General features: G+C 40.5%; 2 protein-coding genes across 2 annotated transcripts; both read right to left on the bottom strand.

Moving 5' to 3' along the window:
- Window positions 1-1162: 1162 nt before the first annotated feature.
- Window positions 1163-3082, bottom strand: LOC134286957 (uncharacterized). Its single transcript, XM_062848667.1, has one exon. The coding sequence runs from the start codon at window positions 3080-3082 to the stop codon at window positions 1163-1165; it is 1920 nt and encodes a 639-aa protein (XP_062704651.1).
- Window positions 3083-4343: 1261 nt separating this feature from the next.
- Window positions 4344-23371, bottom strand: LOC109399284 (histone deacetylase HDAC1). Its single transcript, XM_062854138.1, has 6 exons — window positions 23126-23371; window positions 22026-22138; window positions 17192-17309; window positions 16660-17120; window positions 8251-8902; window positions 4344-6212 (listed from the first exon to the last, which is right to left on the bottom strand). Exons 1-6 carry the CDS (start codon window positions 23166-23168, stop codon window positions 6133-6135), a joined length of 1467 nt encoding a protein of 488 aa, XP_062710122.1. The 5' UTR covers window positions 23169-23371; the 3' UTR covers window positions 4344-6132.
- Window positions 23372-24738: the final 1367 nt, after the last annotated feature.

Raw genomic sequence — 24738 nt, 5'->3', positions numbered from 1 at the left:
AATTGCCAGAACTTCGAGCTCGTAGCTCGGGTAGTTCGCTTCCGCTGGAAGAGTTTTCCTACCGATCCTACTGGCATCCGTGTGTACCTCCGTTTCTGCTTGTGGATGATACAAGGCCAAAGCTGGCCTATTTGACAGGGCTCCCTTTAACTGTTCCACCGATCTTTTTTGCTCTGGACCAAACACAAAAACAGCATCGTTTCTCAACAAGTCAGTCAGTGGCTTGGCAATGGTAGAGTAGTTTTGTATGAACTTCCTGAAGTATCCAGTTAAGCCCAGAAAACGTTGAGTTTCCTTGAAATTTTTAGGGTCAGGAAAATGCGTAACTGCTGCCGTCTTGTATGTCGTTGGCCTAATCGAGCCATCTTCAACTTCATAGCCCAGATATTCAATTTTTCGCATGAGAAACTGACATTTCGACCATTTTATCTTTAACCCGTGTTGCTCTGCTACTGACAAAACGGCCGACAACTTATCCAACGCCTCGTGTTCGTCTTTCGCAGGGATGAGAAGATCATCGATGTATTGCGCAGTTCCCACCCAACTGGACCCCTTTCGCAGTTAGTATAAGTGCGGGATCGTGAATAAAACTGCGATTTTGCATCGAATCGTTTCGGTGTCTTCTGCGCACTTATTCAACACTTTGTAATGCATAAGTGCGCAGAAGACACCGACACGATTCGATGCAAAATCGCAGTTTTATTCACGATCCCGCACTTATACTAACTGCGAAAGGGGTCCAGTGGGGTGGGAAATGCGCAATAAACAATCACAATCTTCTTTTTGATCAAATCACGAAATATATCGTGGATATACCGTTGGAAAACGGTTGGTGATGTGCTCAATCCGAACGGGGTGACGAGAAATTCGTGCTGTCCAAACGGGGTAACGAATGATGTGAATTTGCGGCTGCTCTCATCTACCAATAGAAATACACTAGAACGCCAATGGCGCTGTACTCAGTTTTCCTATTTAATTATTTTAATAACCTTAGTTGTAATTATTGATTATTTTTAAGTGCCCATCTTGAAGAGGACCTTTTGTTTTGGTAAACAAAATTTATTTGACACTCATAGTACCGCTACTGACGCTGTAAGGGCGAGGCAAACTAGATGTTAGTCACACAAACAGCCGCGACATTGGATTTCTGTGGCTGGTTATTCTAATCATCTACCGGTACATGAAAAAACCCGTTTTCCAGATCCAAGGTTGAAAAAACCCTCGCTTCGTGCAAGTCATCGAGGATATCTTCGATTAACGGCAGAGGGAAATGATCGCGAACTAGAACCTTGTTCAACCGTCTGTAATCTACGCAAAGCCTCCTAGATCCGTCTTTTTTGTGTGCTAGCACAATCGGACTACTGAATTCCGATGTACTAGGTTGAATGATGCCATCGTCCAACCATTGATCAATCTGCTTTTGAGCGATTTCCTTCTCCAATGGTGCTAACCGGCGTGGAAGTTGTTGGATTGGAGTCTCGTCCTTCAGCACAATTTTCAACTTAACATCCGATGTAGCTGACATTCTCGGTGAGTAGCTACGCACAAGACTCGACGTTTGTTCGCGAACTGATGGGTTTATAATATGCGAAAAGGGATCATCTGGTTCAGGAGCAAGATCGATACAGTAAACGAAATTGTCCTCTTTAGGGGAGAATCTCGATCCGGATGCCGACACATTCACATCGCCGTACAGAAGCAAATTTCGTCCAATAAGCATTTCCATATTCAAGTGTTCTGTTGCAATCACTGAAAACTTCAGCGGCATAATGGTGTCAGCGATCTGTACCTCTAGCACTGTTGTTCCTAACGTCCAAACAGGACCACTAAGAGTGTGTAACTCTTGTTTTTCTTCATCGTTTAACGATAGGTTCAGTCGTTCAAGCACGTCTTCGCGAATCAGAGAAACTGCAGCACCACAATCAAAAAACACCTGCTTTGGCTCAGCACCGATCATAACCGCCAAGAATGTTCCTCTATCTACCACGGACTTCGCGTTGCACAACTTAACAGATCGCTTATCCTTAGGACATTCTCTCATAACATGCCCCAGTTCTTGGCAGTTGTAGCAAACAGGGCGTTTTGATTCTGCAATACCACTTCTAGGACGAAATACACCATCACGATTCACGGCCCTGCCTTGACTACGATCCGTAGATTGTACTGTTGGTGATCCCTTGCCATTTTTGATATTCTGATAGATACGTAGTTTTTCCTTGAACTCGTTGACAGTTCTAGCACCGTATAACACTGTCTTCTCCGCACTTCCATCTATTATTCCATTCACTGTGTACGATATGACTGCTTCTGTTTCGAGGTCTGCTTTCGCACCGAGCTCTCTCATCACCAAATAATATTCAAATACTGACTCCGTTGCGCTTTTCTTACGATTCCGAAGTTGTTCGTGTATCACCGCACTGTTCTCACGGCAATGAAACTCTCCAACGAGAAAATCCTTCAACGCGTTCCAGTTCGTCACATGCCGCACTGTATTGAGAGACGATTTTGCTAGGCCTGTCAGTTTTCTTTTGGCAACAACATATCTTCTCAAGTCTGACAAACCGATTGAATCGGCCATTTCTTCAAAGTCTTGTACCCACTTCAAGACCGGATAAAAGTCAGTTCCGGAGAACTCATTGAATGCCGATTCAACCTCAGAAACTGTTAGATTAGTTGTTCCCAACATATTCGCTTCACCACGGACACTTCCAACATCACTGCCCCGTCCTTGGCCCCGACGATATCGGGTCGCTTCTAGACTATGTTCACTGACACCATCCAAATGATCTTCGACTTCATCGAAGCGATGACCTCGTATCCCGTCTCCGCGAGGTGGGGCACTACGATATTGTACGATCGATTCACGTTCATTACTGTTCTCAAAGTTCTCGGTTTCACTATACCGGTGACCGCGCGAACCATCTCCATGCGTAGGAGCATTACGATGCGGTGTGCTCGAAACGTGTGGAGGATGGGCCTGAAGTTCGCCAATTACACTACGAAGTCTATAGTTTTCCGCTCGCAACAAATTCATTTCACTCCGCATTCCCTCCAATTGAGTAGTGACGTTCACCAATGACATATTGGAGAAATTGAGTTGATCCACTAATCGCGCGAAAGTATTATCGTTTGGGTTAACATACTGTGGTTGAGTATTGGGTGGAGGAGTATTACTGTGAGGGGGATTCATTATTGCTAGTTGTTGTAAAACGAGATTGTAGACGTGTGGATCTCTCTGCGATGTTTTCTAGCAGGAAGTATTGGTTTTCGATCAATTCAATACAGCCACAACGGTCGAAGCACAAACAAGCTCACCGAACCAACTATTGTAGTTTAGATTTGATCACACCACTGGTCTTCTTTGTTTTTATGCGATCAGCACTTGTTGGAGTTGCATGTACTTTTCACTAGACTCGACTCAACCCAATGCGAATTAACTTGCTTTGCCGTATCTTTTCTTAACTACGACAAAAATACAGCGGTGATTGTCACCATGGTTTCGACAATAGTTATCACTTTTCACTTCAATGGTAACCCATCTGCTGTTATAAAGAATGCTTTCACAATCACTAAGCTACGTTGGCCATGCACTACTTCGGCCACATGTGGATCATGTGCGTTGCGGATCCCGGTTGAGCCCCCAATTTTGTGAGTTTTCGAAGGATTTCTACCGCGAACCACAATTGACCACCATCGAACACTTTTCGGATCTGGCTATCGACAAAAAAGGCGGTTTATACAAATTCAATTAACTGTAATTCAAGTGTATCGCGATCGCGCCGTAACAACCGATCTCTTACAGTATCAAATGGGCACTAACTTCGTTAAATCTATATGAGAATTCAAGAGAGAGGATTCAAAAAAATACACTAGGGTTGTTCATTATAAATTTTCATCCGACATACATGTGGATTAAGTTCGCCAGAATCATTGGTATAGGGCTTGCATAGAAGCTTCCGTCCATATGTACAACACAGTAACTCAGCCTCAAGCCGTATTGAGGACGCTTTGTTGACGTTTACATTCACAATAAATGTTAGTTGGGAAATGCCAATTTTACAATAAAAAATAGGGGTTTAAGATACGGACACATTCAACAAATTCCAGTAAACTACCATTTATTTTATGGTGTTTTTATTGTTAGTTCCAATATGACTTTTTCAGCAGAAAAATAGATGCAGATCGGACTCGATTATCCGGAGTCGGGTTCCAAAAATTCTTTTGGTTTGACAAAATGTAAAAAATTCCGAACCCGACTCTATTATCCGCAATACACAATATGGTTTATTGGGAATTTTTATCAGGGATGATTGGAGTTTCGGAGTAATCATTGCTACAATAAATCCGTTTAATGTCTGAAGGATCGTTCCGATCCAACAGACATTTATTTAATTCTTATCATCATCATCGTCATCATCGATTTGGAAATATATTTCACATCCACTTGCTAGCAGCCTATCGTGGGTGTTTGCCTATATACTGAATAAGTTCATTGCTAAATGTTCATTCAAATATTTCATTTAATAATTTCAGTTGATCTACATGTCTTACCATTTATTTAGATTGTGTGTGTGGTGTGATTTATGATTTGTTTTACATACCTAACACGATTCGCCATTCTGCGAATGGCAAATCTCCTAATGCGAGAGAGAATGTTCTCATTGGGGGAATTGTTTTGACGTCTTACTAATCGAAAAAAAAAACAAGATCTTACACAGTTTGCCCAATTGGGCGGGGAAGATGTGTGAGGTTGGGTGAATCATCGAATAAATTAATCTCTCTCTGGATTGCTAACTTAACTGCTATAATAGAATAAGAAAAAAATACCTACCAGAACAGCAAGGATAAACGGAGGAAAAACAGAAGATGATTGCTTGCTTTCAAAACGTGTGGGTTTACGTTCCTGAGATCATGTTAAATTTGTATCATGGTTTGAGTTTTTGCGATTTTTGTTTTCATCGGGTCTGTTATAAACATGAGTTTTCATTGGGGCATAGGTCTAACTTACTGCAATTTATGTCTGTTCAGCCGTAAATATGATTATTAAATTAGGCAAATTTGAAACCTGCACAGGTCTACAACGCTAACATAAATGTTTCATTTTATGTGTCTCTCAATTCGTTAGCAGTACTTCAAATGAATACACCTGCGGAACTATGATAGAACTGCAAAAAATGATTAAAACAACTACAAGAAGTTTTCCAATAATCAGAAAAAAAAAATGTGACATTTCCTCGACCTGCACAGGTCAACACTAGAGCGGCAGCAGTTTCAGGAACAAATGCGTGAAGTTCGGAGGTATCGAGCTCAAATAGTGATGCTGATAGCATTCCAGTATCTTAGATATTTGCTGTAAGCACACATTCGATTTTATATTTCAGTTCAAAGTGCAATGGGATTCTCGAGAGTAGTAATGCGTTGATGAACGTTGATGAAAATAGATGGTTTTAAACATGCTGTATTACTCATGCGTGTTATAGCTTTGTTAGGTACGTCCCATTGAAAACTTATGTTGGATATTTGTTTTTTTTTGTCTCGGATCTACTTTGTTGTTCCTATTGATTTGTAGCTACTGAATGGTTGGTTTGGATTGGTTCTGCTAAAATATCGTTTCGAACCTAAAAGATTCACAGTTTATTCTTTCTTCCAAGCAAATTTGAATCCTAACTATATAATTCAGTTGTCAAATGTTCCACGTTCGAATACGACGACAGGAACTCTAAAGAACGAGTTGCTTTTTGTTACGTTTGTCTTCTTCTCTTTCTTTCTAATTGTTTTAAAATAATTTATGAGTTAGAAAATTAAGATTATTGTTCAATTCAATAAGAGTGTATCTTACTTTCGTTACTGTCATAAAAACTGAAAAGGTTTTAGTTTAAACTCAACTACAGCTTAAAACAAGTGCTTTGTCTAAGAAAAAGTGTTGAACCTAAGTTTGTCCTTACAGACTAACACCGTCTCGAATGAATATGCGTTTCTCTGTATGTGTGTTACACTGTGACAGCGTGATCGTGATTGTGACACGTGTTCGTATCTCATGCAGTGTGTGGCGCTCGGAAAACTGTTTCACTGTTTCAGTATGCCAGAAGTAGTGACGATGGCGGGCTATTTCCGGTACGCGGCCAGCGCCGATCATGCAACAGCGGTCGTTTCCTTCTTGGACGATTCCTCGCCACCGGCTTTGGCTTCCTCTTTATCACCCGTCGATTCGGCTACAGGTCGCGGCACCGCGGCAATGGGAAGCAGGGAAGAAAGAAGAAAAGCAAAAAAGGGTGTCAGTTGTACCCTTGGGTGAAGCGGAATCATACAATTACTCTACAGGTTATCGTACAAGGAATCATAAATTAACTGTATTTCAAATGGTTTGTATGATAGAAGGTATCATTTTTGAATATTAAGGTCAGTTATACTTAAAGTGAAGCAGAATCATACAACTACTACACAGGTTATCGTGAAATGTATCATAAATAATAATACTGTGAATGGTTTTTGTCATAATAGATAATTGACAAAAACTATTCGAAAAACAATTTATTCATCATCACCTTACAGTGAATAAAGAAGCAAAATTATTTATGGTTTCCACTATAGATAGTAGAGTAAACATAGATTCGCGGACTTCGCTGAGTGAAATGTTTCAAGCGTGTGAATAGTATTTTTCAAGAGTGCGACGGTCGAATATGACGTCATGCGCTCCATTGGTGTTGTTGGAATCATGACGTCATGCTCGTTTGGATACAGATTTTGACAGTTCGTGTGGATACAACGGATTAATCATCACGGATCTATGTTTACTCTACTATCTAAAGTTTCCACATTCTACTAGTTCCAAATTCAAATGCAGTTGGCGAAGTAAACTAAAATGGTAAAAAACTTTCTAGTCAAAAACATTTAAGGTTAGTTTGATTTCAAACTGATTATCAGTTTAAGGCTCAAGCATCCGTCATCATTTTTCGGAAAATAAAAAGCAGTTTTCTCGCTGCAAATCAAAACAAGGGTCATGAAAATATATTCACTGCATTAATATATTCCTCATGTGGAGTACAGTGAATATATTTTCATGACAAAAACTTTTGTTTTGAAAGAAAAAACTGCCTTCAAATGTTTGATGATGACGATGATTTCAATGACGAAAAGTTCAACGTTAATGTATTCTTATCGTTTCAATTTTAAACGGAGAAAATCGATTGTTAATCGGTGAAAGTGTAAATACAGGGTAAATAATTTTAACTTGAACATCCAACAGGAAAATAATAAAGGAAATTTTTCCCATTTGAAAGCAAATGTTAACCCTTTAGTATGATTTGGGTAGAATTTATGAGCATGGTTGGTGATGGTTTTGAATAAGCTAAACTACTCTATACTGACATCACATGACAACAACAGACATCGATTCTTTAGACAACCTGTACAGGCTATAATCCAGACAATACCCAGAATGATCCAATTGTTTATGTTATCATCGGTGTAAACTTATTTTTCTATAAATCGTGGAATATGGTTTGGCTAGGTTTGACTGATTGATCTTGTTTTGTGATTCAAAGCAGAGCATGGCATTGAAACTAAATTATAAAATTATAATACAGGTTATAGTCATATAGTTTGTCCTGACACACGTATATTCATAAAATATACCGCTTCCGGCTTAACACATTTATTGTTATGACTAACTCCGTGACATGCTACCTCCAAATGCTACATACGATACAATAATGCAAATAAATGAAACATTGTCGTATATCAAGCACATGGTAAGCAAGGAAGATAATGGCACAAATGTCCCAAATGGAGGATAACGTGCCTCTGGAGCCGGCCTTCTGATACCTGATATGAAGCACATTGTAGGCATGGTAGTGCTAAAATGCAATCGGATGAAGGGAGTATGAAATGATTGTTCCGAAAAATGTGAAATGTACTTTTGAAACGTTAAACCATAAACAACAATACACCGTGTTGTACCATTTTACATAGAATAAGATTCTGATACGAAAGGAACCGTACGATAAAGAGTAGAAGTCCAACTAAAATCTTTGAGTGGTTGAAATCAAATGAAAACATTTTCATCCATACAATCCTAATCCATACACAGTATTGTGATCAATTCATAAATAAAAAGTCCACAACACAAACCACTTCATAAACTGTAATTACCCCTCCCGGGACAACATTCGATCACGTTTATTTCCTCAATAAAATTCAACAAAAATCATCAAAGAATCAAAAACAATCAAAAGTTAAATAAATGCAAACCTTTCACTTCTGCGTCGTCCTTCATATCCTCCGCCGATTTGGCATCCTTGTCCAGCCGTGGCCGTTTCCGCGCGCCACCCTTGTACGACCGGTTGTCTCTCCTGCCACCCTCGCCCTCATCTTCCGAATCGGAAAACTCATTGTCCGGCACTATCCGCTTGTCCTTGTCCGCTTGGGGCAACCGTTCGTCCTTGTCGACTTTGTCCTCGTCGTCGCTTTCCTCATTCACCGCATCTTCCGGAATAGCCTGCACCTGCACCCCAGGGGCGTGCGGCAGCATGCGGAGGTTCTCGAATAACCGGTTCTTGATCTTCTCCAGGTATTCCGTCGTGTTCTGGTTGCTCATGTTGCTCGGACTGATGTGCAGTTTAAAGTCCGGTCCGAAGTATTCGAAGTAGTCGTTGTACGGCAGCTCGTTGGCAATTTCGCACCCCAGTGCGACGGAAGTTTCGTACGTCCAGCAGCGGGACACGTTGCGGATGGTGTAGCCACCGCCGCCCACCATCAGGAAGGGAAGATTGTACTTTTTGACGAATTCCACACACTTGCCGTGACCCTTGACCGTTAGGTTGAAACAGCCGAGACGGTCTCCGGTAAGGGAATCGGCACCACACTGCAGCACCACCGCCGACGGTTGGAACGTTTCCATCACCTGCGGGAAGAGAATATGAGAAAAAATTATGTGTGAAATTCACTTCTGGGTAGAATTCTTCAACAATTCATCATTGTATGGGGCTTTCTATTCTATTGGTTGGACACATCAGGAACGATGCCAGTAGGTTCCTGAAAATGGTATATTGGTTAACGTGCTTGAATTGGTATCTTTATCCAGCTTAGGTAACAACCTGGATAGAAGTAGATTCAGATAAATACTCGTGATAAGCGCTGATCCGGCTCTGAACTCAGTCCATGCTTGAACAGATAACTCCTGGCGACTGGCGACTACTACATTTTTCGGAAAGGGGGAATCAACAGAAATGAAACAAGCTAATCTTAAAATGAATTTAAGCGGAGAGGTAGAGGGACGGAATAATATCTGGAAGGTCCCTTAAACTGTTAAAGAGGGGAGTCGTATTCCTGAGAGGAATCTCAGGTGGAAGCTCGAGTCAAAGAATCACAAAAGAAATCCCGAGAGAAATCCTTGAAAAACAAAAATCAGAAAAGAATTTTCCAAGGAATACCAGCAGAAATCCCGGAACGTATACCTGAATGAATTACACTAGTATTCTCTGAATATAATAGAAATCCTTGAAAGAATACCAGGAGGAATATGTGAAGTAAATCCAGCAGGAATCCCTGAACAAATGGCGGCTGGAATTTTTGAAAGAATCCTTCCAAGGTTTTCTAAATCAGAGATTACTTTATTCCTGAAGGAATCCCGTAGGAAATACCTGATGAAATCCTTGGAGGAATCATGGCAGGAATCTCGGATGGAAACTTAGCAGGAATCCCTACAGAACCTTAGCAGAAATCCCGGAAGATATTATTGAAGAAATCCTTGAAAAAAAAAACTTGGGAAGAATCCCATTAGAAATTCTGGCACGAATACCTAAAAAATATTTAAGGTTGTCTGAAGAAATTCGGCATAAGTCTAGATTCTTTCATATTCCTTTTCGGGAGGAATCCCTAATGGAATAACAACAGGAATTCCGGAAATAATCTTTGAAGGAGTCCAATCCCTGAAGGAATGCGAATAGAATAACTAAAAGAATCCTTTCAGGAGCAATCCCCACAGCAATTCCGGAAGGAACATCTGAAGGAATCCCGGGAAGATTCTCGAGAGAAATGGCTGAAGAATCCCGGAAGGAATTTTTGAATGTAGGTATCTCGAGAAATCTCATCTTACCTAATCCTTACCGTTTTACCGTTCACCTAACCGTCTTCTCTGCTCTCTATCCTACGCTCTATCCTACACTTCATCCTAACCCTTAACCCTACCTTCTGCCCTATCCTCTACCATAACCTCTATCCAATCCTCCACCTTACCTTGTACCGTACAATCTACTCTAATCCTTCACGACACGCTCTACACTATCCTCCATCCTACCGTCTACCCTCACCTTCTACCCTATCATCTACCCAGCCTTCACCCTTTTACTGATCAAGCCCGATCCATAGATATCCATATTGCATGGTATCATAGATCAAGATATCATAGCTTAAACTACCATTCCGCAGTCACCATCTTGGATTATGGTTCGCCATCTTGGTTTTCAAAATGGCGTCGGATATTTGCAAACCCTGGAAGAACCAACCGCTGGAGATACTTCTGGAGGAGTTATCAAAAGAATATGTTGCAAAATTACGGAAGGTATAAGTGGACAAAAATCCCTGAAACATGTTTTATAATCGCTAGAACAATTTTTGGAGGAAACCCAGCAGAAATTTGAAACAAATCTAGAAATCTCTGAAATTACAATATGTATTTCTCAAAAAAATGAATTTTTGAAGGAATCTCCAAAAGAATGCCTGGAAATCTGAAGAATGATCTGTGATCCGCATATATTCCTGGAGAAACACCAAGAAATAAATCCGCAAGTTATTTCTGAAAAAAAAAATCCCTGAAAGAATCTCTAAAGAGATTCCTGAAGAGTTTCCGGAAAAAAGTTTGGAATAATCCCTGAAGAAAGGTCTCACTGAATCCCAATAGAAGTGTATGGTGCAATCTTTGAAGGAATAATCGAGGAAATTTTGAGAAACCCCCTGAAAAAGTTCCTAGAAGAATCTCTTGAGAACACAATTTCTGAAGTAATGTCAGAAAGAATCTCCATAGGAATTCCAGAAAGGAACCTTTTGAGGAGCTCCTATAAAGTTTTCAGAAACCATTCCTGCAAAAAAACCTAAATTTCTAATGGAATGATTGGGGATGAATACTCGGAGGAACCTCTGCAGAATCACTTGAATAATTACTGAAAAAATAGTAATCTTTGATGGAACTTCTGAAGGATTTGCTAGAGGAACTTTTCTAGAATCTGTTAATGATCTGTAGGAATTGATTTTTTTGGGAGAGGCTGGATGAAAATGGAGGAATATCAGGAAAAAATTCTAGAGGAGTTCCTGGAAAAATCTCAAAAACAATCCTTATTCTTAAGGAATTCCTGGAGGTATCTCTGAAAGAATTCTTGATGAAATTATAAAAAGAATTCCTGCAATAATGTCAAAATTCTTGGAGAAATTATTAGAGAAATTTCAGTAGGAATCTCTAAACAACTTCTAGAGGTAGCCTTCACTTTTATTAAACAATGAATTTTGAGCTGCCGGAAAATGTGATGCCAGCATATAGTTCTGTTATTCTGTTATAATCAACGCACCCCCTGGCCGTGGCCAATCTGCGTTGTTTCGCTGGGCGATACGTCTACCAGTAGACTTGTATCTGCCCTATGCTAAACCGATTAGCATATCAAGTCCTTTCCACTGATGAGTAGGCTCGAATGTCCCGCCCCTCCCTATAACCCATAGGGGGAAATAAGGAGTTTTCAGTTTCAAGTACCGTGTATGTACCAAACTTTGCGCAGTTAAGAAAAATCAAATTTCTAGTCGTTATAAAAAATACAAACAAACAAAATATATCATGAACAACATGCTCATACGATGGACTAATGATCCTTCTTTGAGTCTGCAATATAAAAAAATCATAATATGTATTAACCAAAAAATACTTAAAATAGAAAAACTATTCCATTGCCTTGTTCCTAACTTTGCGCACAAAATCTTCGATTGTTCCTAACTTTGCGCATAGTGTGCCTAACTTTGCGCATGCTATGAATTGCTCAAAAGGTAATCAAAAATGCTATTATTTAATGTTTGCCCATTAAACTAAAGTTATTCAGATCAGGTAGTGTGCCCTTAATTGATCTTTGTTGAAATACTTTGTCCTACGAGGGAGGGGGAACGGAGGCCTCCGGAGTTCTTGATTTCGTCTGCGGTTCGTACTAGGCACCTACCGTGTGAACAATCCAAACTTCATGAGGGGTTGTTTCCTGTGGCTAAAGATCAAAGGTAAAAGCTTTCTGATAAATGAAGTGACCGTTACGGATAGGAATAATAAGGGGTCATTTAAATATGGCGTCCATCTTTGGGGGGAGGGGGCTGGGGTTGTCTGAGAAAGTGTGATATGCCATGTATTAGGTATACTATGAAGCGTGACGGGGTGGCCCAGGGGAAGAGGGGGTCTTAAAAATGGTGGACGTCATATTTGAATCGTTCCTAACATTGACCGCCGGAAAATCCAAATGAAGGACTGTTCACAAATCACGTCTCATTGTAGACAGACGGAGAGTGCCTGACATAGTGCTACGGTTCATACAATTTTCTACTAATTTCTATACAAAATCTGCTACATGGCGGAGAGGCAGGCCTGAAATTATCAGTATTGGTGTTACATAATATTTAAATGGTTCATAAGTCATGTATTCACGTTCAACATGCATTTACTGAAAGTGCGCAAAAATTAGGAACACAGTGCAAATAATGGTTCCAAACATTGCGCACCACTATTTACTAATTAAATTGAAAAATTTCTTACGAACTGTGATTGATATTACCAGAATATCACCTTTTTTGTCAATTAACTGCAAAATAAATCATCGTTGCACAGTTTTATCGAGGAAAATGTTGATTTTTAGTAGAGTTACTTCTTGGCAACCGTGTTAAGGCGAGGCAAATTTTGACATTTTTGTGTATTTTTGGTTTATTATTCAACATAAACAAAGATTTTATGGACATTAAATATTTGTCAAATAATGTTTATGTTTACACAATGCTAGTGCAATGATTAAGCTGGTGAATATATTGACATTTAGTTATTTGTTTCGTTATTTTACAAGAATGCGCAAAGTTTGGACCTGCGCAAAGTTAGGTGCGCACACGGTATTGTATTGATTATGGCACCAACTCTTTCTATTTCTTGGGAAAAAAAATCTTGGATTATCAGACTACTATTAATAATGAACATAATTAAGATACAAGTTTACATAAACAATTGTAAAAGCAGTGTTAGATACTTTAAAGTGAATTGAAAAATGTGAATAAGATAAATTGTAAATAATTTCGCGGCGACACGAATGCTTCAATAGTGTCATAAATAAAGGCGCAAACAAACAACTAAATTGATATTGAAGTATGCATTTTGCATTATCTATTAACAAAGTAGTAGAAAGAGTTGGGTGCCTGATTATAAAATTGTTGTACTTATCTTGTGTGTTTCGGACCAGTCCCGTTTGTGTTGGCCATTAGGACACTTCTTGCTTCAAAACGGTCGTTTCTGGAATGGAAAGAGAATAATTGGCCGCACAACTCCGCAAATGGGCGGCCCGCACATATTAGTATAATGTTGAAATGATTGAAAATAATAGAGTATAATTGTTAATCTATATGAATACTGCTACTAGTTCAGGTTTCTCACCCTCCACGATTCTCTAGATACTGTTATAGCGTGTTTGTTGTAAATTTGTTAATAAGTGAAGCCTCCAGTAATTCAAAATTTAATGTAGCGAAGATCTTGAGTGGATAGCATTCATTGATAATGATAATGATTATTTTAATATGGCTTAACAAAAATTCCTATTCAAATATTTTAAATCGGATTCGTCAATAAAATTATTGTTCATAAAATAATTAACCATGCGAAAAATAACATGATATAAGAGCTCTCGTGTTTCAATCAATGCTGTCATACTATCTACCAAATCTTACAAAGAGGATTGAGGAAGTTATATAGATATTGGTTATATGAAATACTACAAATTACTATACATCTTCAAATGGATAGTGTAACTACAGAAAACTACAGAAGAGTTAGCGGTATTTGTATTATTGAAGTGATATACCCAATGGGTGCCCCAGAAATAAAAATCCATTAATTTGATTCAACTAGGAGTTGTTCATAAATCACATATACTTCATGAGGAGAGGCAAAGTTGTAACTTCATGCAATTTTGGTTTTGCATGGACAAAATTTTATGAGGGATCGGTCTATATGTTTATGAACGGACTCTAATATAAGGATTTGCAGCATAGCTGAGCCTTTCCGTCATGAGACTGACGAAAACCAATAGTTTGTAATGAAATTGTCCGCGTGGATTTGTAGTACTGAATCAATTGCTCGACATGACCCTATGTCTCACATACGATTATGCTAATGACTCATTAAAAGATTAAAATCTGATACTCATCTCATGTTTGTCTTCAAAACCTTGTCATATTTAGAAAATGTATGCTTTTAAGGCGTAGCTCTTAAGCTATCTTAATAATTTTACTATTTACTGACTAGATAGCCAAAGTTAGAATTCACAGAGAATGAGATCATTTATAGTACTACAGCACCATAGGAGATCACTCACACTGCGTTTTCATAGAACGGCATTTTGTTCTACTAATAACAAACAGATGCTACTGATCTCCCTTAGCATAGATCCGCAGCCTAATGCACGCGCCCTGTCGGATTTCATAAGCCTCGGAGATTATTACCACCTTCAATGGTATTCCCATATACTATCCCACATTATTGTCCCATCAAGGGTCTGACTGGGCTCATAACCCCCCTCAGTGGTAATATTCTCACCAGCTTGGAATTATATTTTCCCGGTACATAAGTGATTTCGACAACATACCGTTACACTATGCCGTAGTATAATTGGAATCACTATATCAGAGGATTGAATTATCTGATTTTAAAATTTACCATTGAATCTACATTCAGTTCAACCAATCAACACTGCAAAGCACAATGGTCATATGACGAAAATCAATGCTTCCTGGAAGATATAAACCAAGCCCAGGGGTGATGCCAGCATATAGTATTCTTGAAATTTTCCGGTACCAGAATAATTGGATTGTTGGTCTAAGCACTTGTTGGTCCTTGGATTGGATTTTCAAAAGACTAGCGGTAGCAATTCACAAAAACAAAATGTAAAAACATCAGGCCGATTACGCAGCCGCCGAATAGGGTGTCGCCACCGCTGCTGCTTTAAATTATTACATACGCCGCCGCCAGTGGAATGTGCTTCGGCGCACACGTCTAGTCCCAAGGGGTTTCAAGGGAGGATATCTCAGGCCCTACGGGTTTATGAGGGGTAGCAGGGAGTTCTAGGGGACTTTCAGAAGGTTTCAGGGGGAACCAGGAGTTCTCAGGGGCGTCCCAAAGAGGTCCCAAGGCGATTCAGGACGGGTACCAGCAGATCTCAGGCGCATTTCAGTTAGTCCAAGCGGGTTTCAGAGGGGAACCTGGAGGTTTTAGGGGGTTACAAGGGGTTTTCAGATTTCATGATCTATCTGATATGCCCTTAGACCCTCTGAAACATCCCAGAACCCCCTGACACAACCTTGGAACCCCCTCAAAAGCGCCAGCAATCTCCTTTCACTCTCCCCTACAAACTTTCCCTCGCCGCCGATGCCATAGTTTCTGTCATTACCCCGTAATCCCACTGAAGCGCCAACGAAACCTGTCGAAATGTCCTTAAAAGGCTCCTGAAATCCCCTTACACAGCCCCCTGAAACGCCCCTGAATCCTCTTAGAAGTTAGAACCCCCTTCTTTTGGGCTCTCTGGGAACTTTTTGGAAATTCCCTTGTCTCAATCTCAAATGCCCAGAAGCAAGATCTATTCTTACGAAAATTTCCTCACTAGGGCCGAAGGTTACCTTGCTAGAGCAGCTTTGTTTATGCACAGAATTCCTTTTTTATGCCTTTTTTATAATTTATGCACATTTTTAATGTATGCACCCCCAGCCAGATGCATTAAAAGAGGTTCCAGTGTACCCAGCTCGCTTCCCTTACTGGAACCAGGCGACCAAGGTCGGAAAGATAAGACTTAGCTGGTCTGTGTGTCCGCTCAGTCCTACGAGCTGCTTCTGTGTGCACGTCTCTGCTTCTGAGTTCTAGTGCTTCGAGGAACGATAAGTCATATGGGATTATAGACGCCCGGATAAGAACAAACTCTTCAGGAAGTGCGGTCACTTCGCCAGGGAGTGTAACTTGGCACCAAAATGCCTGATTTGCACGACGAAAAGAGGCCGTGCGATGAGTGTGCCTAAATGCCCAGGTACATGTGGAAAACTAAACAGCCGACAGCTAAACCTAAATTACTGAGAGGTCGCACAGCAGTTGCTGTGACAGTCAGTCTCGGAGTTAAGTACCCGAACCGCATCCCCACCGACAACGGGAACTGGGTAGCGGATAAGGCTAAGCTACCGACGATCTGTACCTACAACTGAACGGTTTCCAGTTTCCAGCTTAGTGTTCTTTGAGCACTTCCACAGTTATTAACTAAGGCCTTCCTCTGCCAATGATCATTTTACATGTACATATATATCGTTAGGCAGGCACAAAGATACACTACCCGCGTTACGAAAAGTTCCTGGCTTATCTAAACAATGAAAACACTTTTACCCGCACCATCACCCCGCACTCACCTTCGAAATAATCGGCACGAAGATCGACTCGTACGACTCATCATCCATTCCGTCCCTCAGCGGAATATTCACGGCGTAGTACTTGCCTCGTCCGGCTCCAATGTCCCTCAAATCACCCGTTCCGGGGAAGTACTCCCCATACTTGTGGAAGCTCACCGTCATGACCCGATCGGTCGTATAGAACGCCTCCTCCACACCGTCCCCGTGATGCACATCGATATCGATGTACAACACCCGCTGGTGGTACTTGAGCAGCTCCAGAATACCTAGCACAATATCATTCACATAGCAAAATCCGGACGCTTCGGATTTCTTCGCATGATGCAACCCTCCACCCCAGTTGATGCAGATTTCCGACGCTTGCTTGTTCAGCTTGACGGCGGCGGCCACCGAGCCACCTGCGGAAAGCTGGCAAAACTCGTACAGCCCGTCGAAAACCGGACAATCCTCGCCGACGTTGACTGAAATGGGAATAGATTGGTAATGGATGTCGAGAAAAGATTGTGCGGGGAATGTGTGGAATGTGACGTACATCTCTGCATCTGCTTATTGTATTCGGACATATTGTCCGGACGGATCGAACGCAGGAACCGGATGTAGTCGTCCGAGTGGAATTTGGTCATCTCGTCGGCAGTGGCTTTGTGAGGTCTCTGAAATTGATTGAGAACAACATTATTCAGCATTTATTCCAAGTAATATACTTTAAATTGAAGACGAGATCTGGGCTAATACTAAGTTCAATCCTAGCAGGATATACCTGTAAGGATTAGTTATGCCAAAAGTAGACCGTGTGTCGTATGAAGAAGCAAGGAGTTTCTCCTCCAATTTCTTAAGCATTTCCTCTCGGGATTAGGTACTCCGAGATGGCCCAGTTTTCCTCAGGATTTGTTCCGAGTCACTGGTCATTGGAATTTTGGCCTGTCTATTTTTTTCTTCTTTCTATTCCTTTAGGCATACTATGCAGAAGACTCTTATAAAGAACTTCTTATGAAATTCAAATGGAATTTCAGGGTGTCCATTCACATACGAAACTCTTGGATTTTTTTCCCAATATTCATCAGATTTCATTAATCATTCATCTTTCACATCTTTTCAAAAGTTTCTTCAGAGATTCTTCCAGTAGGATTCAATGATGCCACCAGAAGACCCATCTAGAAATTCTTCGGGCATTCCTACGGAAGTTTGTTCAGGGATTTATCCAGAAGTCTCTTCGGAGATTCCTACAGAGATTCCACCTAAAATTAATTTAAATAATAATCTTCACATACAATCAAGAATTTCTCCAGTTCCCTTAGATATCTCTTCAGGAGTATCTTCAGAGATTCTCCAGTAGTTCCTTCAAAGATTCATCCAAGAGGAGACCTATGTAATTTCATCGTGTTTTTTAGAATATCTCTCAGGAATACCTTCAGGGATAACTCTAGGATTTCCTTCAGAAATTCATTCAGAAAGATGTAGGGAAGCCTCGTAGAGGCCCATCGGTGATTCATCCAGAAGATCCTTCAGGAATTCTTATGGGAGGTCCTTCAGAGATTAGTCTATGAATTCCTTCATGGATTTCTTCTATAGTTCTTTCAGGAGTTCGTACAGGAGTTCATTTAGGAATTAGTTCAGGAGTTCTTCAGAGAACGTTCAACATTTCGTCTAAAATTCCAATCAGGGATTTCTCCTGGCGTTTCGTTGGGGATTGCTCAAGAAGATTCATCAGGGATTCTTCTTGGAATTCCTTTGAAAGTTTTTTTTAGCTATTTTTCTACGAGCTCCTTCAGATATTCCTGCAGAAGGTCCTCCAGCGATTAATCCAGGAGTTCCTTCGAGGATTCCCGCAGGATAGTAGCTCTTTCAGAGATTGCTCCAGAAGTTCCTTTAGTGATTTCTTTAGGAGTTCCTGAAGAAATCTCTTTAGTAGTTTCTGGAAGCTTCAGGGATGCCTCCAGGTGTTTCATCAGGGATTCCTTCAGAAGTTCTCTCAGCTATTCCAACAGGAGTGCGTTCGGGTATTCTTCCAGAAGTCCCTTCAGAGATTCTTTCAGGAAGATTTAGATATCCCTCCTGGAGATCCATCAGGAATTCCTTCAGAAGTTTCATCAGGAATACCTACATGAGGGCTACAGAAATTAGGAGTTCTTCCAGAAGTTCCTTAAGAAATGCCTCCAGGAGTTTCAGCGATTGATGCAATGTTTTTTTCATAGATTCCCCCTGAATTACTTCAAGGATTCTTTCAGAAGTTCCTTCTACAGGACTTCCTTTAGGAAATAGTTCAGGAGTTCCTTCAAAGAATGTTTCTGAGGTTTCTTCAGGAATTCCAACAAAAGTTCCTTCAGAGATCCTTCAGCAATTCCTCTAGAATTTCAATCAAGGATTTCTCCCTGCCTTTCAAGAAGATCGTACAGGGGCCACTGCAGAAATTTCTTGCATCCTTCCTAGAATTTGTTCTAGGATCCCTCCAGAAATTCTTTCAGGGATTCTTCTTGGAATTCCTGCGGGAGATCTTTTAGAGCTTTTTTTACGAGTTCCTCCAGATTTTTCTACAGAAGGTCCTCCAGAGATAAATCCAGAAGTTCCTTCGAGGATTCCTGCAGGACAGTAGTTCTTCCAGAGATTGCTCCAGTAGTTCCTTCAGTGATCGCTTCAAAAATTCCTTTAGAGATGTCTCTAGTAGTTCCTGGCGGATTCAAGGATGCCTGAAGGTGTTCCTCAGCTATTTGCTCGGGTATTCTTCCAGAAGTCCCTTCAGAGGATTCAGAGATCTTTTCTGGAGATCTATCAGGAGTTTCTTCATTGATTCCATCAGAAATTTCTAAAGGAGGTCATAAGAAACCAGTCTAGGAGTTCTTCCAGGGATGCCTGCTGAAAATCATTTAGGAATTTCTAGACAGGAGTTCCTACAGGAATTAGTCCAGGAGTTCTTCCAGAGATTCCTGCAGGAGTTTCTGCGATTCATGCAAATGTTTCCTCAGAGATTCCTCCTGAATTACTTCAGGGATTCCCTCAGAAGTTAGTTAAGGGATTCCTTCAGAAGTTAATTAAATTATTAGTCCAAGAGTGCCTTCTAAAGTTTTTCCAGGTGTTCTTTAGGAGGCTCTTCCAGAAGTTCTTATAGGGATTCTTCCAAAAGTTCTTCCAGTGATCGCTTCCGATTTTTTTTTTGGAGATTTTTCTAGGAGGATTCCTAGATGCCTCCAGGAGTTACATCAGAGATTTTTTCATAAGCTCATTTCGGAATTACTACAAGAGTTTCTTCAGTTCTTTTAGGTGTTCCTTCCATAGGACTTTTATCAGAACATATTACATATCTGGACTTACGTCAAGATTTTCTTGAAGGATTTCTAATGGAGTCTCTACACGAATCCCGTCAGGATTTCCTTCTACAGGAATTCTTTCGGGAATTCCTCCTGGTAATCATTCAAGAATTCCTCCAGCAATTCCTTCGGAGTTTTCTTTTGAAAATCCTTCAGGAATTCCAAACAGGAAATCCTGCGGAGATTTATCCCGGAATTTCTTCAGGGATTCCCCTGGAAATCCTACAAGGATTTCTTCTGTGATTCCTTTGGGGATTCTTCCTAGCATCTCTGTCAGGAATTTATCCTCAAATTCCTTCGGAGATTCCTCCTAGATTTCCTACAGGAATTTCTCCAGAACTTCTTCCTGAAATTCCTCCTGAACTTCCTTCAAGGATTCCTCTTGGAATTCCTTCAGGAATTACTCCAGCAATTTATTGAAAGATTCCTCCTGAAATTCTTCTTGTACTTTTTCCAGGGATTCCTCCTGGTCTTCTTTCGAATATTCTCCCTGCAATTTCTTCGGGAATTTCTTCGGGAATTGCTCCTGGAATTCTTTAAGGGGTTCGTTATGGAATTCCTTCGAGGATTCCTCCTGGTTTTCGATGATTCCTTCTAGAAATGTTTTGTTCCATTTTGAATTCTTTTGGAAATTCTTGCCGGAATTCCGTCGGGGATTCCTCGTGTAAATCCGTCGGATATTCTTCCTGGAATTCCTTTAACATTCCATTCAAAGGCAGAAGACTTTGCTTAGATCTATATAAGAGAGATACTTGAAACACCACTGATTCCTGTTGAAGTTCCACGAGAATCATTCCGGCTGAAACTCCAGATAGAAAGGAAATCTTGGGAAAAACTACTGCAGAAAATTCGTGAAAAATTCCCTGGAGGAACTCTAGTAGAAATCCCAGGAATAACTGCCGGAAGAAATCCAGGCAAATCTTCAAGAAATATTATGAGAAAAGCTGTAGTACAAATTCTGCGTCCTGAAGGAAGCTCTTGTGGTATACATCCTAGTAGAACCCCACAAAAATTTCTTTGAGCAAAGGAGCAGAAGGAACTAAGAATTCCGCGAGGGACTCTGGGAACGATACCGGGATAATCTCTGGAAGAAATTCTCGAAAGAAGTTCAGTAGGATCCCATGAAAAACTCCAAGAGAAATCGATCGGAACTCAGGAAAATTCTCAAGTCAGAATCTCGTAAAGAATTGTTCGAATCTTGGACAAATGCCGGTACGAACTTGAAAGATTCTCCGGGAGGAATTCAAAAACGAATACCAAGAAAAAAAAATGCTTGAAAAATAAGGAAGGAATTTTGTGAGAAACCTTTGAAGACAATTTAAGAGGGATTTCTAAAGAAGTTCCTAAAAGCAGTGCTGATGGAATTCCTAGAAAGTAGAGAAGTAGATCTTAACTTACAGATTCATCCGCGAATTTCGCTAATGGAAGTAATTTCGAGATGAAATCTCAGCCAAGCTGTATTGAGAAACTCACCAGCTTTTCAGAGCTTCCTTTAGAAGCTCATCCCAAAGTTCTTCATTTCAACACTGATTTTTCATTAGGGCCTAACTGACATTTTCGAATTCTCTTCATCGATCCTCTATTTGTGTTATTAAAGAATGTATATTGAGTTTTCCAAATATTTTTTGGTTGAAATGCGAAGAAGACGACTACATCTTGCTATAGAAACATAAAGAATAATGACTTTATTTGTTTTGATCAAGTTATTAGCGAAAGAGAGAGTCGATGAAGAGAAATCGATCAAGTCAGTTAGGCCCTTATGAAAAATCATTGTCGATTTGTTTTTAATACAAATCCCTTCAAAAACTTCTCAGACAACTATGTCAAGCTTCAGAAATCTTCTATAAATTCTTTCTTACAATTTAATAGATTATTTAAAAAATAGTCATGCAAAGGAAAGATCATCGATAAATTTGTAATTATTCCAAACATTTTAAAAAGAAATTTTGAAGTGCGTAGATTAAATAAATATTAATAATAGAGAATCTATCACGTTGGTAACGTGTAATTTAAAATATCAATGAATTATTAGCCTAAAGTGACCTGTCTAGGTTCCAAACTTACATAGATCTCCATCTTCCGATAGAGGCCATAGTTGAGCAGCAGATTGTGTGTCATCCGTATACGGTGCGGCTTCATCGGATGTCCCTGGCCATAGTAGTAGTTTCCGATGTCACCTGATGGAGGGAAAACAAATAGGCGATTAGTGTTTATGTTAATCAGTAGTACGAGAGAACGATCCAAAAGCCCGCGCGCGCAGCTCGCTCCTAATGGTGATGGGTCAGAGAGTCGAGACGTAGCAGGTAGGTAACAGCAGAAGCAGGGAAGCGGTATGATGATATACAAAAAGAGAAACGCCGATACAAAGCGGAATTCGCACCACGGAACAAATTCACAATTTTAGGGGCACTGTCTCCTAGCGAGCACTTGGCGGCTATCATCAACCAGCCAGCAGCAAAATCATTCTCATTCAGATTGGGTCTTGGTGGGTGGTGAGTTGGGTGGAAGTGAGATCCTCTCTTTGGGAGGTGAATCACCGCGCGGTGCTGTGAACTCTTTTCATTGTGGGTAGAGATCCGTGCCGAGGGCATCAATGAATGGAAAAACTTCCAGTTGTGGGTCAAACTTTGTAAACATCACACATCTTTGTATCGGTTTTAGAAAATAATTACATATTTTTAAAATGCTAAAATGTATGATTTTGTCCAATAATGAAAGTATGTAGAACGAAAATTGCATTACATAAAATTCCTCAAATCGGCAACACTGCCGATCCTAAAGGTAGCTCAGCGGGCTACCGCCAACATCTCTCGCAGACCTCACTCACTACCACCCAAGCGACCGTACTTTTTGCGTCGCTCAACTTCTCACCCGGCACTTTTCCCGCACTCACCCCACCCAACGGATAGCATCGTGTTGATTGTACGGTAGCCATCTTAAAAAGTGCCCGCTAGGGACAGTGAACATAAATTTTCAAAACGATTTAATCCGGGCACGAGAATTCGATTTTGGTTGAATTTGTACTCAAACTACTTCTCCCATCCCACGGAAGACGAGGAAAATGAAGTTCACCAAAATGTTGGCGTTTCCGAGGTAAAAATTACATTCCAAATTTCCGCATTCAAACACCAATTCCCGTTGCTTCCGATCATGTAGGTACTTACTGTCGTAGTAGTAGCAAACGCGTTTCTTGCTATGTGACTGCATTCTGTAGCTTTTTGCCCAAAAGGGGAACACAACCGGTAAACACTTGCAGCCCTCCGGTGGACACTGTTTCCAAAATAATGCACTTTTTGTTTATGCTTTTTTTGCCTCTGCTGCACTGTACGATGCACAACACACTTTTGGCTTGATCGCTCGCCTCTGTTCTTCTGCCCACTGACGAGCGACAGACGATGACGACTGATTCAGGCTGCGGGAGGGATGACTTGACGCGCGGTGAGAATCAGCACTCAGCGCTGAGTCACTCACCGCTCTGCTCTTACTCTCGCGAGTTTCCTACTGACATGAACTTAATGGAGGGACGTAATCGTCATTACATATTTTTACGCATCTGCTGATATAATATAATTTAGTGCTACCAGAGTGTTCAAATGTCAAAAACAATCAACGTTTAACATCCCACAGCATGGTTCAAAAGATTGATACAAAAATTAATGGTAGAACGTAAAATATGTGGCAATTTAGTTGAAGGGGCTTACGCCACTTTGCCAAACAGAGACAGCGAGAAGGCTTCTAAAATCACGTCCATCACCTTCCACTGCTAAAAAAGTCACTCAAAATAGGGTAAGAGAGGTATTTTCGATCCCTTCGGGGACTTCGAATGATGATTAGATTATTGTGCGTTTAGCACTAAATTGATTTCCGAAAAAACTTCATCGACTTCCGCTGCCTTTCCTATGCGTTAAACATAACGTCGGAAGTAGTGCGCTGTATAGAAAACCAGATTTACTGTACAGCGCACTACTTCCGACGTTATGTTTAACGCATAGGAAAGGCAGCGGAAGTCGATGAAGTTTTTTCGGAAATCAATTTAGTGCTAAACGCACAATAAATTGATTTCCGAAAAAACTTCATCGACTTCCGCTGCCTTTCCTATGCGTTAAACATAACGTCGGAAGTAGTGCGCTGTACAGTAAATCTGGTTTTCTATACAGCGCACTACTTCCGACGTTATGTTTAACGCATAGGAAAGGCAGCGGAAGTCGATGAAGTTTTTTCGGAAATCAATTTAGTGCTAAACGCACAATATTCGCCCCCAAAACGACGATTCGACCGCTTGGGAGTGTTGTCGTCGTCGTGATGATGCTTCCCGAAAGCAATGTCAAATTCGTTCGGGGTTTCAAAACATTGGAAAGAAATTCATTATTTTTACAGTCAGATTGAGATTCACGAGTAAATGAGTGTGATCCGAAGGTATAACTGTTTATTCTGAGCATAACAGTATTTTTACGGCAGTGAAAACTAATTAGAAGTACGATATTTCTGGGTCTGAAAATCGTTCAGGCGAAGTGGATAGCAAATCTAAGCTAGAATATCCTACAATTCTAACCTCAATTCCTCACTTGCACAAGCCGGATCTCATTTTTCACGGAAATGGTGGAACAAAATGCAAAACTAATGTACGTGCGACCGAGGGAATTGAAAGTTCTACCATTCCCACTTAAAAAAAATTGTCGGATGTGGGTTGTAAGTAGGAAAAATAAAATAATTCCCCCAACAGATTATGTTGATAGGTAGGGTATTGGTTCCCTTATTAAGCATGTGGCTCCCATTT

This window comes from Aedes albopictus, chromosome 2, assembly GCF_035046485.1.
Source record: "Aedes albopictus strain Foshan chromosome 2, AalbF5, whole genome shotgun sequence".
In the NCBI taxonomy this organism is placed as follows: domain Eukaryota; kingdom Metazoa; phylum Arthropoda; class Insecta; order Diptera; family Culicidae; genus Aedes; species Aedes albopictus.
Note: the sequence above shows the minus strand (reverse complement) of the source record. Positions and strands in the feature narration are given on the sequence as shown.